General features: G+C 44.5%; 1 protein-coding gene across 4 annotated transcripts in view; it reads right to left on the bottom strand.

The window, feature by feature from the left end:
* RANBP3 (RAN binding protein 3) overlaps window positions 1-12014 on the bottom strand; it is a 66709-nt gene extending 54695 nt beyond the window's left edge. For 2 of the 4 annotated variants that reach the window (XM_040086569.1, XM_040086573.1), the window contains exon 1: window positions 11928-12014. In XM_040086569.1, coding sequence (XP_039942503.1) covers window positions 11928-11949 — 22 coding nt within the window. In that variant the 5' untranslated portion in view covers window positions 11950-12014. The remainder of the gene's footprint in view (window positions 1-11927) is intronic. The other 2 variants (XM_040086571.2, XM_040086574.2) reach the window with 2 other exon arrangements.
* Between the last annotated feature and the right edge of the window lie 1624 nt (window positions 12015-13638).

The raw sequence follows: 13638 nt of genomic DNA, 5'->3' as shown, positions 1-13638 counted from the left end.
AGGAAAAAGGGATGAAACTGTCCATTTGGGAACTGCTAGCGTTAGATCAGTTTGGCTGAAAAAGTGAAACTTTAGTTGACATATACAAAATTATTAACAGAACTGTGCATTTTAGTTGTGAGGGTAGAAGAGCCTCTTTCTACTTTTCTGAGGATCTAACTCAAAGGGATAAGTCAGCAATACCAAAAAACACTGCAAGACTGATCTTGCAAGACTGGCATAACTTGTTTTACAAATGGTAAAACTAACCAAGAAATTAAGCTACTTTTGACATCATTTTGCCTGCTATTTTTTTCCCCTTTTTTTTTAAGTTCATCTCGCCATCAAATACTGCTGAATCTTAAAAATGTTTATTAATAAGAGCAATGCAGACAATCCATTTAAGAAGTAAAAACAATACAGACCCTTAAATGTATTACCTGCTTCAAAAACCAGAGTGTGTTGAAACAAGCCAGGGATCAATTTTCATTCCCTTGGCCTCGGTATAACCTGCCTGTGGGAGGCTTCAATGAAGCAATGGCCAAGCTTTTAACCCTTGACTTCAAAGTGACAGTTATTTTTTAGTACCATGCGGTATACTTTAGTGCTCATTAGTGCTACTGCTACAGCAGCATGCCCTCTGCCAAAACAATCAATAGGGAGATCTACCAGAATGTGGGACTTGATTATCATGCACACCTTACAAGAGACTCCTGCATCAAATTCCACAAATACCAAGGAGAACTGAACAAAAAACCTACTTGTCTGTCTAGTGCATAATAAAGGATTGAAGTACTGAGAGAGAAGTAAGCAAAGGAAAAGATCCAACAACGATGCAGAGCGCAGAGAAAAGCACTGGACAACTGGGGAAAGATGGAAAGGGTAGCCAGAGAAATTGATGCGAAATAACAAATAGGAGATGGAGTCCAGTGATTGAAAACTAAGCACTCAGGAAAAAAAGAAGATAGATGCCAGGAACAGCAGAAAGCTCCCAGGAAAAAAAACTAAATAGATGAAAGAACAAAGAACAAAAGAGAGTGAAAAAACTCCAACTATTTGAGATTGTGTCCAGCTATGACAAATAAGAATGGCAAAAGCATCTAATAAAGCACACTATGGCCAGGCCTGTTAGTAAGCCTGAAGAAGGGACCACTGGCACCATATTTGGTAGTCTCTGTCCACTGAAGGACAGTCATGCAGTATTCAAGGTCCAAGAATCTCACTACTGCTCTTGCTGACTGTGAGACCACCTGACAGGGTCAGGAATGACGATGAGACAACAGGCACCCACAGCTAACAACTGTACCAGTGCTTACTCAGGAACAGACACAGAGAACACTTCTTCATTGTGTCCCTTCTGAAGTTTGCAACAAGAACACAGTGCTGGAAACATCTCCCTAATTCTAGCCCAAGGCAAGAAGGGATCACTAGATTGCTTAATCTGACCACCTATATTAAATACTGCATATTTTTCTCAGCCTTACTTAAATCTTGGATAAGCATTTTCATTGAAGGCATCTGTAGTGGTTTTACGTTCACTAAATTCTGGTCTTAGTACTCACTCTTTTTCTGTGGGAGAGAGACTAGGAGAAAAGCAAAGCAAGCTTAACCTTGTAAATGAACAAATAGTTTTATTAACACACACTACAAGAATGGAAAAAGAAAGTTGGGAAAAAAACCTAAAACAAAACAGAGAAACTCCAAAAACACTCTTCCCTCCCCTTACAAACTGTTCACTTTCTTACAAAACAACATAAACAGACAAAACTTGTAATTTTCAGTCAGTTTCACTATCTGAAAGGGTATCTTTCAGAGTCATGGATCCCACTGACAACTTAGAACAGTTCTCTTGTGGGTTTTAAACTGTCTCAAAAACAACTGCCCAGAGAAACTTGCCTTTGTCACCCCTCCCAGGAGCAGGTTCCCAAGCTGCTTATGGGTCATGGGTCTTAGACTTTTGCATACTGGGGTGTCACCTTTTAAAGATGAATAACTCCAAAGCAAAAGATTCTTCACCTCAAGGTACAGAGATATCTTCTCACTTCTTCACTGGCACAGAGGGCTTCTCATCTCTTTCTCTGTTCAAGTATCTTATAGGATTTAATATTACTTAGTCCATCACAAACACCTTTGCTCGAATCCACATACAAATCTAAACAATCATCTCCCCAAATGCATATCTGTCCCATGATTGAAAGGAATAATCTAGAGTTCATTTCCGTGGCTCAAAGAAGAATGGAACAACCAACTTTGCAACCCCTTCTCCCAATAGTCCTTTCACTCTCGCTCTACTGACTTCATGCTCTTTCTTCTAAATGTTCACTCTGTCCTTTTCTCTCAGAGAAGGGCCAAGCTCTGGAAGCTTCATGTTGCCAGGAAAGGGTTAAATCTGCCTAGAGTCTCTTCTCTCCCGAGGTAGCTCATAGTATTAGGTGGTCAAGGCCAAGCTGGTGAGGAAGAACTCACAGAGAAACACCAGAGATCAGAGCACCGAGGCAGTCTGGAATCACATAAAAAACAGGCAGGATCATAAATGCCTTCTCAGCCCACCCCTCGGTGTAAATCAGGGTGGCCTCAGCCTAAATGGTGCCCACAGCCCTTATCAGGAGCCCAGCAGAGATCTCTCCCTGCTCCAGGGAAGTTTGGAGAAAGTAGCTGTTGTAAAGCAGCAACCTCTCCTTCCCCCCCCCTCCCTGGGAGCCAACAGAATCCGGCCAGGCCTCAGGCCATCTTCCCCCCAAAAAGGGGGGACCAGCAGGCCCAACTCAATGTTACCTGTCTCTCTCTGGCCAAAGGAAAAAAGGAAAAGGCTGACCTGCAGGAAATCAAGGGGTTTTATACAGTACTTCCCAAAGTCGTAGCCGACAATTTTCAGTGGTCAAAATAGATGCCAATATTCCAACTAATCTTCTGATAGGTCCCTGTCTTTTCTAAAGCAATTCCCAGGTCCTCACCCAGAAAATCACTCCACATTTCTCTATGACTAAAAAACTAAACTGTACTAACCCATGACAGCATCAAAAACAAAGTATTAATGCCCTCAATCATCCATTTCTGCACCTGGGAAACAATTCTAGCATGAATTTTCCCATTCAAACATCCAGCTCCAGCTTTTAGTTCTTGTTTCTAGTTATGTTTTTAAATGCATTTATGTAGAGCTCTCTAGCATTTTATTTTTTTTGTGCAAAAGCACTTACACATACCATGTTTCAATCAACTGAAGAACCCCCACACCAGGTTTTATTTTTACAGATCAAAAATGCAGATGTTAAGTAGTTCTTCAGTTTTTCCAGTCAAGTGCTGGTCCAAAACAAGAATTCCATTGTTATTTGTACTAATCAACCTCTGGGCCAGACGGCCATGTTCTTGAGCATGCTTTTGTTACAGCAGGGTGTCTGAAGGATGACCTATGGTAAAACGGATCTGCCAGGGCCACTAAACTGTCAGCAACTTAAAAAGAAAATAAAGCATGATATATAAAGGAAAACCCTTAACCTTCAAACTGCAGTTAGAATGCATATAAGAAAACATGAGATCTCCTTCACGAAGAGATGAGCAGTCAGAGCATATAGTTCTTAAAAACTAAGGATTAGACTTGTTTTTTTTCTTCAGAGAAGCAGCCAGAAACAAAACAAAGATCTAGAGAAATGTCAATTTTCTGACCAAGTCAGTCTTGATAAAGGTGTTCAGATAAAGTCCAGGGATGTAAGAACAAAAGCAAGACTTCAAAAATTAGCATCAGAGACAGTACTTCTCCAATCTCAAGATCTGAAACCTTACAAACATGAATGATTTTAAGCTGTCAAATCAAATTGAATCCACAACCAAAAACCAACTGAATCCACAGAACTCCTTCCTGCAGTTTATTCACTTTGCAGATATTTCAACCTGCATGAATAACTACAAAAACCTCAAGAGCTGGATTTCACAGGCTAAATTTCTTTAACATATTTTACCATCACGTCATTAACTATTGATAAATGCCCTATGTGATGTCAGAAAAACATGTACTATTAAACCCGCTGAGCTTCCTTCCCAAGCTGTGGAAATCAGAATGCAGAAACAGAAACTACTACCTCTATATCCGATGCAGAGATACCATCTTTAAATCATATATACTATTTACTATGAGGTTTTTAAGCCAGATGCATGACCACTATCAGCTGCAGCTAATTCTCCCATGTCAACCACATTTCCCACAGGTAGACAAAGCATCCACTCACACAAACGTAACCACGGCAGCTGGTGCACCTCTAGCAGCCACAAGGTGTCACACTATTACTGCAGCATGAAATAACTCATTGAAAAAAATCCAAGGGGTCAAGGGCAACAAGAAAAACTTCTGTAGGTACACTGGTGATAAGAGAAAGGCTGGGAAAAACGTGGGCCCTCTCCAGCAGGAAACAGGAGAGCTGTTTTTCCATGGATATGGAGAACTGAGATACTCAATGATATTTTTGACTCTGTCCTCACCAAGAAGTGCTCCAAACACTCCACCTGGGTAATAAAAGGAGAAAGCAACAGGGATTAGCATAACGAAGGAGCATCTGCTATAGGAAAACAGGTTTAAGACCATCTAAGGAAGCTGAAGGTGCACAAGTCCATGGGAACTGATGAAATGTATCCATGAGTCCTAAGGGAACTGTCAGAGGAAGTGGCTAAAGCCACTCTCCATTCAATAAGTCGTGGCCATCTGAGGAAGTTCCCAGTGACTGGAAAAAGGGAAACATAACCCCCATTTACAAAAACAGAGAAAAGGCAGACTTGGGGCACTACAGGCCAGCCAGCCTCACTTCTGCACCAGGCAGACCCTCCTGGAAACTGCGCTAAGGCACATGGAAAATGAGGCACTGATTGGTGAGAGCCAACGTGGCTTCACTTAGAGCAAACCATGTCTGACCGATTTGGTTCTATGATTGTGTTACAGTGGTGGTGGACAAAGGAAGAGCAACTGACAATCTACCTAGACTTGTGCAAAACATTTTACACAGTCCCACAGGAGATCCTTCTCTCTAAATTGGACAGACAGACCAATTCCTGGATAAGGAATTTGCTGGTGGCTGCACACTCAAGAGTTGCAGTCAATAGCTCAGGGTCCACGTGGAGACCAAGTTTGGGACCAGCACTGCTTAGTATCTCTGTTGTTGACATGAACAGTAGGATTGAGGGCACACACAGGAAGTCTGCCAATGACACCAAGCTGTATGGCGTGGCTAATATGCTGGAGGGAAGGGATGGCCCCTGGACAGGGTGGAGAGGTGGGACTCCGCAAACCTTATGAACGTCTACAAGGCCAAGAACAACTCCTGCACATGTAACAGGGAAATCCCAAGCACAAACACAGGCTGAGTGGAGAACGGATTGAGAAAAGGCCTAGGGAGAAGGGTTTATGGGTGCAGGGGGATAAGAAGCTCAACATGCCCTGGCCACGGGCACACAGAAACTCCCTCTGTGCTGGGCTGAGCCCCCAGCATGGGCAGAAGGGGAGGGGAGATTCTGCCCCACTCAGGTGAGACCCCACCTGCAGAGCTGCCCCCAGCCCTGGGGAACTACATTAGGAGGATGTGGAGCTGCTGGAGCCAGTCCAGAGGAAGCTACAGAGCTGCTCCAAGGGCTGGAGCCCCTCTGCTCCGGGAACAAGCTGGGAGAGCTGGGAGGTGCTCACCTAGAGAGGAAAAGGCTCTGGAGAGACATTAGAGCCTGTTACAGGGCGTAAAGGGTCTCCACAAGAGAGGGATTTTGGACAAGGAGGAACGGCTTCAAACTGACAGAGGGTAAATTTAAATGAGATGTTAGGAAGAAATTCTTCCCTTCAAAGGTGGTGAGGCCCTGGTACAAGTTGCTTCCTGGACCTGTGGATGGCATCCCTGACAACATTCATGGCACAGCAGTAACAAGGTCCAAAAAAGCAGTCACCTGCTTCATTGCTGAATCCATTGTGCCTCTGCCATAAGGATACAGCATAAATCAGCTTGGAGGTTTCTAGTCCCATCTCCTGCTTCAAGTAAGGTCAGTTAGGGTATCAGGCCAGATGAATCGGTTATCTAGCCTGGTCATAACATCCAAGGTTGGAGGCTGAGCAGCTTCCCAGGGCAATCTCTCCTCTACTGCTTGACTGTGCTTATGCCTACTTCTACAACAAAAACCCAACCTTTCCATTATTTTCAGTCAGAACATCTCATTCCACCCTTCACCTTTTGTCTTTGTCCTCTCAACATACACTGCTCTGAAGGGCCTTCATCTATCTCTTACAACATCCTCACAACTCCGGATGCGCCTCTCTGAAGACTTCTTTCCTCGAGGTAGAACACATCCAGTCTCCTCACAGGACATGCAACCCAGATCACCAAATATCTTGGCAACTCATGTTAATCTTTACATTTTAGAAGGAACCACATAATGAAACAACTTTCAAGACCCCGCCAGATCTGCTGTAGCCATGTTATTAAGATGAGAATTTATTTTTAAAGCTAAGAACTACAATGTTTCAAACACTTTTTCTTTTAAAATTTACTCCAAATTACATTTAGAAATTGAATAGTGCCTGATTACATGCAAAACTACATGAGGCAGGGGAAAAAAAAAACCTACAGTGCAACTGCTTGGCAAGCAACTCCTTGCTTTTATTCCAAGAAGCACTCTTGACACCACAGAAGCATACAAGTTGAGAATAACTACTCCAACTGTAACTCTTTGTAGTACATCAGAGAGAAAAAGTGTACCTGTGAACAACGAATGTACTACAAAGAAGAGCAATTAGGCTGTTACCTGACTGAAAATCCTCACAGTAATAATTTATTGCTTTTGAAACACTTACCTAAGAGTCAAGAAAACAAAAGTTCAGAATTAGGTTTAGTTATGCTTATTGGAACATTGCAGGCCACAAAAAATATTATTGGGGATTTTTTCACATTTACATTACAAAGAGCAGAATAATCACGCTAAATGTAACATATGAAGAGATACAATTTGCAGCACTATAAAATTCAAAAGGTGTTGACAACAACAAAACAAGATTCTCTTCCAATAGTTAACAAGAGACTCAAAGCAAAGAGAGAGCTGCCACTAAGAGCTTATCTGCAGAAAACCTCCACAAGCAAAATCCAGCCATACTTCATGTCAGAAAGGAGAAACACAACTGGATAATTTATGGCCAAACTTCACAAATGATGTCATGAAGAACAGAACTCACATGGGGAAAAGATACTGCTGCAAATGTTACAAGACAGAAAAGAAAAAGTAGCTTATTTTCATATGAGAGAAAAAAAAAGAACACATGAGGCAGGCCAACTCTTTTGTAATGTAGATAAAATATACACGAAGAATTCAAGAGTGTTAACAAGTATTAAAGTATTTAGATAGCTCTGTTTTGTCAATTAAATAGATCTTCATGGTGTCTGGGCGTAAATTATTAGGACATGTCACTCAGCCTAACTTTGCACCCACTAATCCATCTGAAGTCACCATGGGGGAAAAAAAAAAATATCTTGTTTCTAGAGTCTGCAGAGTCAGTGGTGAATGCCACATTTTCCCTCAAAGTAACAGCAGACTTTCCTCTGTCCAAAAGCTACCATGAGTACCCAAAAGCTACCATGACAAGTAGAATAAACAGTCAGGGCAACCCCCAACCCCTTGCACCCCCCACCACCAAAACAGCACAGAAACAATGTCAGCATCCTACAAGTCTGGTAAAGAAATGATACTGGTTAGTCTGAAAAGAACTACTTCAGTTTGCTCATCTTAAAATATGCTGAGTCGGAAGGGATCCATTAGGAACATTGGGTTCAGCACCTGGCCCTGCACAGGGCACCCCAAAAAGGCCACCATGTCACTGAGCATTGTCCAAACACTTCTTGAACTCAGGCTTGGTGCTGTGACCACTGCCCTGAGAAGTCTTAAGTGCTCAATCTCCCTCTAGGCGAAAAACCTTTACCTGGTATCCAAGTTAAACCTCCCCTGACTCAGTTTCATGCTGTTTCCTCAAGCTCTGTCATTGGTCACAAGAGTGTAGAGACTGGTACCTGTCCCTTATGAGGAGGCTGAAGACTGCATTGAGGTCTCCCCTTCTCCAGGCTGAACAAATCAAGCGCCCTCAGCAGCTTCTTATCCAGCTTCCCCCTCTAGGCCCTTCCCCATCCTTGTGGCCCTTCTTTGGACACTCTCTATTAGCTTAATGTCTTTTTTATACTGCGGTGCCCAAAGTGCTGCCAGAACTCAATGTGAGGCTGCCAGAACTCAAGATGAGGCTGCCCCAGTGCAGAGCAGAGAGACACAAATCCCTTCCCTTGCCTGGCTGGGCCTGACGTCCCCCTGGGACATAGCTGGCCCTCCTGGCTCCAGGGCACTGCTGACTCAGATCCAACTTGCCATCAACCAGAACCCCCGGATCCCTTCCTGCACCACTGCTCTCTAACCTCCAATTAACTTAAGGGTGTTACATATAATAAACCTATTACAATTGTGAACTGTATGCTCAGCAGTTTCATAAAGCCAAGTAAGTTGCAGACACCTCCTGAAAGGCAAATGTGAACACATCCATCAAATTTTAGCCCTGAGAAAAATCTGTATCACCTTTCAGCCATTGAAAATATACAGTAATTCATTCCCCACACAAGGGGATCCTGTTGTCTTAAAAGCACAGCTTCAGCAGCAAGTTCCAGACAAGCAAATTTCTAGCTGCAAGTTAATGAGAAAAGCATTCAGGTTCCCATAAATATTTAGGACCAACAGGAAGGTGCTGATCCTCTTTGGTATTCTAGCTAGATTGTCTTAAAAGCGACACTTCACACATGTGGCAGTGAAGTACCAAAGACTTCAAAGAAAGTTTCTAAGAACCTTCAGTAACTACTTCATATAATAGTAGTAGTAACAATTGTGCTTACCCATCTAAAATGCTGGTTTTTAATAGTCACCCTCACAATGACAGTCCCCAAAACCTTTAGCACAATGTCACTAAATCTTTGCAGCAAAGTCAATCAAACTTCACACAGCTAGGGAGAAATTACTCTCTCCTCTCTTCATTAGCTCCACACTTACCAGCCCACCTCCCACCACGCCAGGCAATGCCGAGACCAGGATCCTGGGAAACTTCACAGTACAAACTTCTTCGGAAAGTGGCACTAAGATTACCTCATCTTTTAGCCCCCTTCTATGCAGCACAGGATCTCCTTAAACCAAGAACCTTTTTCTGTCAAGATACAGATGGTCATCACTCCAATATTAAGAGACAGAGGAGCAGTTTCACCTACTCACTAAAAACAAAGGTAAGATGAGTGGGTGAAAAAGATTTGAGGAACAGTAACAATGAAAAAAAAAAAAAGAAGTACTTATTAGAGGAAATGTTTGTAGTTTTGAAGAAATGTATCACAAGAAGATCATCCATTAAAATAGTTCAAAATTGCAAAGGACATTGGTAATATGGTTACTTGGAGGTGGTACTGACAGCTCAGCAGTGACATACAGTAGTCTAAGAGACATCAGAACCTAGAAGATAACTAATGTACTGTTGGAAACAGAAATACCAATCCATGAATTGAAAGACAGGTGTCACGGTAAAAGTTACAGGTTAAAGGAGCTTTGTATTAATAAGATGAGAGGACACAGGCAGCATGAAACTTAGCACTTTTCAAAGCCAGGAAAAGGTTTGTTGCAGTAATCAAACAGGTAAAACCTTGAGTTTCACCTGCATGAACAGACAGTAAAAGCTACTGTTTAAACATGCCAAACAAAAACAGTCTGCAAGAATGACTGAAACCCCATTCTAGGTACTTGTGTCTACTATGTGTCAAAGAATAATTAGCTTCACACCTCACAACAAAGTATGATTAAGGCAACGCTGTTGTACGGATCAATAAGATTAAGAAATGTTAAGAACTTCGCTGTAATCACACTTTTTTGTGAACATGAATATTGAGCTATCAAATGTTACAAACAACAGAAGAACAATATGAAGCAGAATGTCAAAGAATTATAAGTACCAAAATAGTTACTTAACATATTTAGATGAAAATACCTGGGCACAAAGAAGTAAAGCATTCACCTAAACAATGGAAAAATAAAACTAACTGATGTGTTTAAGAATTAGGAGAAAACAGTCACCTTAGAAGATCCTTGCTGTGACAGAGACTGCAAATAAGCCAAGTAGAAAGACTACAGAATTCTTAGAGTTTCAGCAAAAAGATACAAATTCCAGGAGTGCATGTATTTTCACTGTTCTGCAAAGAACATACACCTCCAAAAAAATAACTGAACAAAACTAGCAACAGTCAATGATATTATATCGAGGAGAGGACAGTTTCAAAGCAAGCAGATCTTGCTTCATCTGAGGAAAGATTGTATCACACTCTTAATGCAAGAAGAAACAACACCAACAAATGAAGGTGACAACGCTGGAAAGGCGGGCGAATATAAACTAAAGAGGTTTACAGGTGAGGTAACTCTCTGGAGGTAGGAAAGGGTCGTAAGGATTGGATCACACTCCCCTTTGCCATCCCAGCCAGTCTATAAGACCCTGCAGAAAAACAGAAGTAGACATAGAAATACACGACAAGTCATCATCAAAAGATGTAATAAATATTGTTAAACGGTTGGGCTTAATGTTCCCCAGCAGAAAGGGGAGGTAAAGTGAGGGGCTTGCATGACTTAAGATAGCTACTGCCAAGCTCCTGGTTCTAAGAGAACAAAAAACCCATTAAAATGTATTATAAGGTAATTATAATGGCAGCATAAAAATTAAATACTAACATTAAGTTTCTCACAAATAGTCATTACAGATTTGACTACTACTATTCTTGACACCACTTGCCGTGCCTCCTCCGGCATTGACAACTCATCTTGAGTCTGGAAGCCAACGGCCCAACACATGGATCACAGGATTTGTTAACTTAAGTGTAATTGTATTGTTAGCTGCTCATAAGCTTCATCTTCAAAGGCTGCATCTGCAATATTTATTTGCTTCCTGTTGTTTAACATTAATATCAGAACAGTAATTGCCACTGACAGAGAGTTCAAAAGTAAGAGACAGTCCTGAAAGAAGGGGCCTCACACACAGTTTCATTAACCTTCCTCTGAGCATTTCTTTCCCTCTTCCATTAGCTGAGAGGAATAATGAGAACAGAGACAACAGGGCAAACTGGCTTTTGCCAAAACACAGAGACATTTGTCATTCCCAAAGGCAAAAATATAGATACCTACTGCCACCTAAAACACGACCGTACGCACCTTGGGGCAGAATACCCAAATACTGCAGTACTGCAGCTCAGGTTCTCCTCACGCTCTTCAGAAAAAAAAAATGAAGCCACTTTATTAGCGGACCTCTGATGCTTTCAGCTCAAAAAATCACAATGCATCGACCTACAATGATACCCCACCTTTTTTTACAGCCCTTCTATTAATCCTTTTAACTAAAGACAGGATTAACATGACTGCAAGCAAAGGAAATATTTACAGTGGTGTGAAAGTTGTGGACAATAACTTCAAAAAGCAACAGGACAAGGCGGGGCACAAAGCGGCTCAGACCCGGGACCGAGACGCAGCGCTCGCTGCCGCGCTCCAGGGCCCGTGCCCAGCGCTGGGCCCGCTGTCCCTGTCCATGGAGCACCGACCCGCCGGCGGCCACCGGCCTCGACTCGCCGCATCGCGGGCCTAGAGCCACCGACCCGCGAGAGGCACCTAAAGACGCGGGCCCCAGCCTGGCTTCGTCCGCCCCCGCCTCGCGGACAGCGCGATGGCCCGGCCAAGGCGCTGCCTTTGTCCGGCCGCTCGCCCCACTGGGACCTGCACGGCCGCGGGGAGGTGGCGCTCCCGGATGCACCCCTGAACGCAGATCGCACGGCGAGGCCAGGGCCAGGGCTAGGGCCGCCGTGGGCCAGGGCCAGGGCCAGGGCCGCCGTGGGCCAGGGCTAGGGCCGCCGTGGGCCGGGGCAGCGACGCCTGCAGCTCCCGCCTACCTTCGTTCGCCAGGTCCGCCATTTTACTTCCTCAGCCGCGCCCACAATGCATCGCGCGGCCGGACGGCACCGCTCACGGCGGGCCCCGCGCGCCGCGCACACCCCGATTTACGGCCGCTCCGCGACCGTGCCGCCCGTGCGCGGAGGGCGGGGCCGTCGCCGGCGGACTCGCGGACTCTTCGCGGTTCGCAATTGGTTTCCGATCAGTTCTCAGTCGGTTCCCGTTCGGTTACCGATCGGGTCCGCAGCTCCGGGCGGGCGGTCTGGCCAGCGTCCCAGTGCGCCCGCTCGTTACGGGGCCCCGTTGGCCCGATCGCTCCCTACGGCTCGGGTACCGTGTATACCGTGGCGAACGCGGCCGTCGGAGCGGGGCCAGTTAGCCACGGGTCTCCGTCCCGTGCGTGGCCTTGCCCTCCGCACCTCCTCCTGTGGCTGCGGATGCCAGGCGGGCAGGCCATGAGCTGCTCCTGGTGCCACGTCCTTCACTGACAGTGCCGTTGCTCGGGCCATTCACGGAGCAGCAATTCCCATGCAGCGCCTGCTCTAGGACATGATTCTGGGATGCTGTCAGCCTGAATATTGAATATCCTGAGTGGAATGATCAAGTCCGGTTCCTGGCCCTGCAGAGGACGGCCCAACAATCCCACCTTGGTTCTGGGAGCATTGTCCAAACACTCCTTGAGTTCGGGCAGCCTTGAGTCTGTGACCACTGCCATGGGGAGCCTGGTCAGTTCTTCACCTCTGGGAGAATCTTTGCCTTATATCCAACCTACACCTCCCATGACACAGCTTCATACCATTCACTTCAGTCATGGATCATACCTTTCCAAGCCTTTTCTCCAGACTAAAGACTCAAACTCTTAAGTTTTTGGGAGGATGCTGCTCCATCCCTTCCATTTGTGTTTGCTGTTCTTTGTGACATCTCGCTCTACAGAAATCCACAGTGCTCAAAATGTCGGAGTGTTTTATGGTCACAGAGGGTCAGTCCAAAGAGTACAGTATATAACCACGCTGGTGCTCTCATTCTCTTGATGGTGCCCCATACTTTGTTGGCTGCTTTGTTCGGTGCACCAGAGCTGACTGCATGGTCTCAGTCTCTATGCATTAGTCAACAGCAGCTGGCACAGGGGGTAGAAACTGAGCAATTCATGATTCTGATCTTACCATTAATGATTGCTTCAAGGCTCATTTAACAACAGCATGCACAGTGCCCACCATTTGACTACATCCTTCACAAGTTATCACAGAATCCAAGGCAGAATCCAAGAGCCAGGCTCTTGATTCCTTTTGCAAGTACCATGCATTGAAACCATCTGGTTTGCTTGCTAGGAGAATTGTCCATCAGGAATATAACAGCAGAACCAACAAAACTTGGTAAGAATAAATGAATGGCACTAATTTAGAAAAAGCAATCATCACAGAATGGGTTGGGTTCCAAGGAACCTTAAAATCCATCTCATTCCCCTCTTTGTCATAGACAAGGACATCTTTGTCTAGACCAGGTTGCTCCAAGCCACATCCAGCCTGGCCTTGAACACCCAGGGATAGGTCAGCCACATCTTCTCTGGACAACCTGTGCCAGGGCTTCAGTGTACTAGCCAAGGATTTCTTACTGTCCACTAACCCTGTCCTCTGGCAGTGGAAAGTCATTCCCCCTTTTCCTTTCATTCTAGACTCCTGTTCAAAGTCCTTCTCCAGCTCTCTTGACACC

This window comes from Hirundo rustica, chromosome 26 (genome assembly GCF_015227805.2).
Source record: "Hirundo rustica isolate bHirRus1 chromosome 26, bHirRus1.pri.v3, whole genome shotgun sequence".
Taxonomy (NCBI): Eukaryota; Metazoa; Chordata; class Aves; order Passeriformes; family Hirundinidae; genus Hirundo; species Hirundo rustica.
The sequence above is the reverse complement of the archived record's forward strand: the minus strand, read 5'-3'. Positions and strand labels throughout refer to the sequence as shown.